This window comes from Plasmopara halstedii (assembly GCF_900000015.1).
Source record: "Plasmopara halstedii genome assembly, contig: Scaffold_3060, whole genome shotgun sequence".
Classification (NCBI taxonomy): Eukaryota; Oomycota; class Peronosporomycetes; order Peronosporales; family Peronosporaceae; genus Plasmopara; species Plasmopara halstedii.
The window spans coordinates 2,702,227-2,708,470 of record NW_020189964.1 but is presented as its reverse complement, the minus strand read 5'-3'; the positions used below and the strand labels follow the sequence as shown (position 1 = coordinate 2,708,470).

At 47.6% G+C, this 6,244-nt stretch overlaps 1 protein-coding gene across 1 annotated transcript; it reads right to left on the bottom strand.

Moving 5' to 3' along the window:
• Positions 1-325: 325 nt before the first annotated feature.
• On the bottom strand, positions 326-547 carry PHALS_07059 (uncharacterized protein; the record flags this gene model as incomplete). Its single annotated transcript, XM_024720461.1, has 2 exons — positions 326-375; positions 439-547. 2 exons carry the CDS (start codon positions 545-547, stop codon positions 326-328), a joined length of 159 nt encoding a protein of 52 aa, XP_024585657.1.
• Between the last annotated feature and the right edge of the window lie 5,697 nt (positions 548-6,244).

The following is a 6,244-nucleotide window of genomic DNA, read 5'->3' as shown; positions in this document are numbered from 1 at the left end:
CGTCAATACAGAAAGTCGGCATCGCATTAAAGAATTTTCTCACGTCAACCAAATTCTCTTCGCACTCTTCATGAACAATATTGTCAGTGCCTTCACACTGTTCTTTTGGTAGGGTCTTTGTCGTGGAATTTGGTGAATGGTCCAGGAAACCAAGTGGATCAAAGGTAGACTCGATGGACTTTGAGAATATCGTGCTTTGCGAGTGTCTTCAATGACAGAGTCATTCATGACGGATGATGAGCTTAGCTGATATGACACCAACCATATCATATCAGTGACTTTATCATCGTACAGATCTATGCAAATATCCCCTTCAAAAAATTTTTTAGTAACGTTTGTGTCGAAGGTAGGAGTGAAATTTTGCATCCCATAAGCCTACACGGTCGCTCTATTAAGAAGTGGTATCCTATCTCACCACTAACCCATCATCGCACTTACATTTTGGTCCTTTCAGGTCATGACCGAGCTCATTGCTTTTGAGAGTCTCGAATTTCAGAGGATAACTCCTATGAGCTTTATGAACTATTGGTAGCCTAACCGGTGTCATAGTAACATTTGGCCTCTTCAATACCTCCGCATACTATCTACTAATGTTGACTTTCGCACGCTGTTTGTAATTGCCCTTTGCCGCTATGTTCACGTACGATGGCTTCGCATATTTCGAAACGGTGATGAAGATAGTCAGCAACCCTGGACTGTGAGCCCCGCCTGTTAGGAACAGTCGCTCCCTCAGGGTTGATGTCATTGACTTATACCCTACGAGGTACGGCAGAAAATAATAATTTTTGGTAGGCAGTCCTCTATCTGGGATATGTACTTCTTGAGAGAGGTTCGTCCAAGCATCATGCGTGTGAGGTCGATCCTTCGTATCTCTATACCGTGAGAGAAGGGGTAGACAGTACGCAGATGCTTGGAATAACATAGATGTAACATCTGCCAGCTCCCCGATACCTTGGCGGCTAAGAGATCTTTTTCTTTCCACTTGACGTTCGGCGTGATCGTAGAGCTTCAGTATCCATATGATAATCAGCTTTTTGAAGGCGCACTCGACATTGAATTCCACACCCGCATGAACCACGGTAGAGGCAGGCGCGCGGAAGGTCTCAATTTTTTAGAATTTTTATCAGTTGCTACCCATAAAAGAAGAACTCGGAACGCCTCGAGGCCTGATTAACGATTCAAATATCCTCAACAGTTTTCGCTTTAGCACTTACCATGTTAGTAATGCATTTTGCACACAAATTCGCACGCAAGTACCCATTCGACTAGATTGAACGGATCACCTCAATCTGGCTCATTCAGAGAATGAAAGATTTTCGTTAGTCGTGATTGGATATTCTGCATTTGCGACCACGTGATGAGTGCCACATAAACTCTCATCGATGCCAAATTGAAGTGCTCCTGTCGATTTCTATTGCCTAATCGGTAAGTGCCGCAGGCGAGCTATCACAACTTTTGGCCCTTGGGCCACCAATGCTTTTATCGTCCAATTTCCTAATTTCTTCGTAATCGACGATAGACTTGAGCTTATCAGGTGAATCTTGTTGAGTTGAGATTAGGAAAAAAACACTCGCATTCTACGTCACAGCGCATACAATTTAAAAAACCTCTGTGGTCGAATTGAATACGCGTGTAGCCAAATAAATGGGGTAGCCGTGCACCCTGCACGAGAGGGAGCTTTGACACAACGAGTTTGCGTATTGTATACAATCACATAGACTGGGCCCGTATGCTCCGCCAAGAAGCAGAAGTAAGGGCCTCTTAGGATACATTGTTTCTTTACTAATAGTTTCTTTGCTTCGCTTATGAGTTAAAAACTTCGTCAATTTTTGCAAAGTGACAAAAATTAAAACCGGGTCAGTTTCATCTTTACTGAGCATATCTGTTATACAGTAGAACCTGTCTAAATCAAACTTGTTTAATTTAAAACCCTCTCTAAACTGAACAAAAGATATGGACCCATGTTGGGCACCGTACAGTAGAAATTGAACAAAAGATATGGACCCATGTTGGGCACCATACAGTAGAACCTGTCCAAATTAAACCTGTTTAATTTAAAACCCTCTCTAAATTAAACACTGTCCCCCAGTCCCAACAATTTTATTAAGACAGGTTTTACTGTACTACTACTCCCGGAGTTTGTGTCACCTCGTGTTTGACGAGGTGCTATGCCAGTACAATAAGTTATATGCAGTATATAGAGTTCGTCAACGATAGCTTTTTAAGCCTCATGTACTGCTTGCAGCGTCAAATCATTGGTCTTGAGCTCTCTTTTTGACGTCGGTGTTGCGCTTTGTACCTCGCAATGTCACGTTATAAAGATTGCTTGAGTCGGCGTCTGCTTTGCTAAGACTATCTTAAATCACCATTAGATGGGTGAGACGACGAAGGCCGCGTGTTCATCTCTCAATGCTAGCGGTTTTTCATATTCTTCTCTCACATTCGTCAGAGTAAAAATATTTCGATACATTTCTAATTGAGTGTATGTACCTTTCAAATTGCTGATGATACAGCCGAATGTGATTCTCCTAAGGTAAATTGACCTGCGACAATGCGCTCTTGGAGCAACTTCGAGCGTGCGTTTCGCTCTCCAGATGGGTGAGAGACCCACAAACATAAATGATTGAAGGCTATTGGCGCGATGTGCGGCTTTCGATAAACAAACTCAGACTTTTGACATAATTAAACCGCTTGCCGCTTCATTGAAGTGGTTGCGAATCTTACGCTTGTAGATGGGCAAAATTAGTTTGGTATACCTAGTTCTGCTAATGTTACTCAGTGAAACTTCGCTGCGAGTCTGTTGGAGGAGTTTCGTAGTACTCTCAGCCGTAGAAAACTGGAACGGAGTATGCAGATGGTGAAGGAGATCTGAGGCGTAAAAATGACGGAAACGTCGGGCCATGTCGTTCTCGAAGAGAGCGCAGGTGTCCAGTCTAAGCTCAGAAGTCGTTGTGGCCGCTGTCATCGGAGAACACGTCAGCTAGATAGTCGGGTACGGCATGCAGGTCGGAGTTGCGACTGTCTTCGTAGCTTGCTGTGTAATTAAGTACTCAAGTAATATGTGATTGCTGCTTGAAAAAACTGGGTCTATACGAAAGCCGAATCGCTGGCGCATGCTATGCTCGTAAGACTTCCACTAGGGTTGCGGTCAAACATTTGTTTGCGACCTCATTAGTTTCCACGTATTTATCCTTTAGGCCGAAATGGCTATGACATCCGCCATGCTCCAGAACGAGCAACAGCGCGTGGCGCTCGCTATCTTCAAGCTCGGGTGCCGAGCACGAAAATGGGCACTGTCGTGCGGTACTTCAGTTGAAACGGCATTCTCCTCCTGGACGGAACGGAAACTACAGCTTTTTTAGTGTTCTCACCGCCAACTAGGCGTATCGCGTGCGATCGCGTTTTCTTGCCGCCCGAGTGACGAGAAGGAATTCAGGGGACTTGTCCAAGATTTGCGTACTCTCATTGCCGGGATGGCAGTCAATCTTCTTTCCGAGGCGGTCAAAATGACCGTCTTTATGGAGGGCCTCTGCACTGGTGTGGCCAGAATGAGAGTTTTCCGTGTGCATCCGTCTCCTTTTGAAGAAGCAGTGAATGTGGAATTGAATGCCGAATTTTACTTTAAGTCGGCACGACTTGGTTGGAATTTACATCATAATAGCTCGCCAAGCGGTCCTGAGCTTATGGATCTCAGCTATGCTGAGAAAAAGGAGGCAGGGCTCCGAGCTGCCGAGCAGCGCTCGAAGACCCAACTATGTCTTGTCTGCGGAGACACCCGTCACCTTCGGACTGTTTGTCCCCTGCGCAAGGCACGTCAAGGTTCATCAAACCGACGTTTTGCTTCTGACCAGTCTGGTTTGTCGCGAGGAAACGACAAAACTCAGTAGGCGCGGGGCAACCTACTGGGGACAAACTCAGTTCTGTTGAGCCTCACGGACGTAGAGGGCTGCAGGGTCCAGCTCCGAAGAGCTGTGTGCCCTTGAACACGGAACGTGTATGCAAGCTAGGCTTGCTGGTCGTGAAAGCGACTATGGAGGGGTTTGAGAAGCCATTGTAGATCCTTATTGATCTCGGGGCGTCGATCAATTATGCTCGAAGCTCCACGATCGAAGGAAGTCAGCTGTATGCTGAAGCGCTGAAAACGCAAATAAGTGACGCCGTCACTGTTCGCTTAGCAACGGAGACATGTGTCATGGTGCCGAGGGTTCTTGTGGACCTCGTTATTAAGTTTCTTGACTTTGATAGCGTGGAGCGCTGCTAAGTTTTAGAGTTAAATTCAACCTTGACATGGCATGGTTGGAACACCATGAGCCATGGATCGATTGGATATCGAAAACCATGAAGGCTATGCGTACGTCTCCTTGTGGAGCTTTGGTGAGTCATGGATCCACCTCTGCTGAAAGGCAGAAGCCCTATTGGCGAGGGCACTGGACCGGGATACTCTACGTGCCGGAGAACGGAGTATTCGAGTTGTCGAACACCAAAGGTGTATTGGATATTAGTCCCGAGCGTGGATCGCGGGCTGAACGTGGAGTGGCACGTAACCCACTGAGGTAACGGACCAGTGCTGCATGCCAGGAGTGGCATGGTCGGACGAGGTCCAAGGCATTTTGGGCAAGGCCCTTTAGATGCTTGTGGAGTGGCATGTTATCAACTTGATGAAGGCTGCGATTCTGGCAGCTCTTCGTCGGATGTTGTTAGTAACATCAAGGCACCGGGGACACTGGACGACGCTGAATGCATGTTCCTACTGGTCTCGCCGAGATGTTCAACCACTGTGGAGAGGCAACGGCGACGCCGTAAGATATTTGCAAGACTCCAGGCGTCGACTCTGACCCAGGTTGTGTCGACCGTAGGCGATAGCGCACAGCAATAAATTCTTGTTAGCGGTATGACGGGAGAGGAAGACGGCAGCGTCACCCTTGATACTTTTCCCGCGGTGGGTGCTCTTCTCGAGCAGGACGAGATGTTCTTTTAAGAGTTTGGAGATGCCTTGAAGGCAGACAATTTAGCCGAGGTGGTCCTTATAAGACCGAGCGAGGAAAGTAAGTCGTTGTCGCTTTGGATGAAGCTGTTCTGGAAGAAACTAAAAGGGTGCTGAACGCACGAAGTGGGTCGTTGACTGAAGGATCCCCCAGATCCGTACTATCTTTTGTTAACGAGATTTCAGGACGTCGTTTCTCGCCGTCGGGCCTACCACCAGACCGAGTGTACGTCATGAGATTGATCTGGTTTCGGGAACCAAATACTGTGTAACACGCCAATGGCCCCAGCCGAAGGAGCAGTGTAACATCATTGACGTCTTCTTCTGTGCAAAACATGACGCAGGAAAGGTGCGTCAGAGTAAGTCCCCCCATTCGACACCCAACTTTTGTGTCCGAAAGCCGAACGGCAAGTGGCGTATCGTCAGTGTTTACAATAAGCTCAACGCCGCCACCATTCCGGCACAGACGCCGATTTCTTGGAAGAATGTTTTCCAGAACAACAAAACTAGATGTACAAAGTACATTGCACTCGACTTGGTCGATGGGTAATACCAATTGCTCATGAGAGCGAGTGATATTCCACTGACAGCGGTGAGTACACCGTTTGGGTCTGGCTAGTGATGCCCAAAAGGCTGTAAAATGAACCAGCAACATTTAATCTCGTGACCCAGTTGGTCAGCCCTCGCCGGGCGTATGCACAGACATACTTCGATGACATCTTCGTCCACAGTCGTGTGGGGCACGGGGGGGATAGATGAGGAAAACCAACATTGTCCATTGGAGAGCGGTACTCAAGTGCATGCGCACGAAAAGCTGTACACTAATGCAGACAAGTGCATCTTTGGCGCAGAAGAAATTCCCTTTTTAGGGTGCTTCGTAGGGAAACGTGGCATCGAGCAGATTCTGCTAAGGTCAGCGCCATTGTGGACGGGCCGATTTCAAGAAATCTAAAGGACTTGCGCAAGTGGCTTGGCCTCGCCAACTACTTGCACAAGTACCGCGAGAGCTACGCAGAAATGGTACGGTCATTGCCAAATCCCATAAGTAGAATGTGGAACGGTGTTGGGACACCGAACATCGGGTGGCTGTTGACGGGGCCAAAGGCAGCCTTCTTCATGCACCAATACTGACGGTGTGCCAGACCCCGATTGTCCTTTTAGTGTCGTCTGTGACGCTTCGGACATTGTCATTGGTTGTGCACTGCTGCAAGAAAACGCCGAGGGGCGAGATCGGGTGATCGCGTTCGAGTCTCGCCAGCT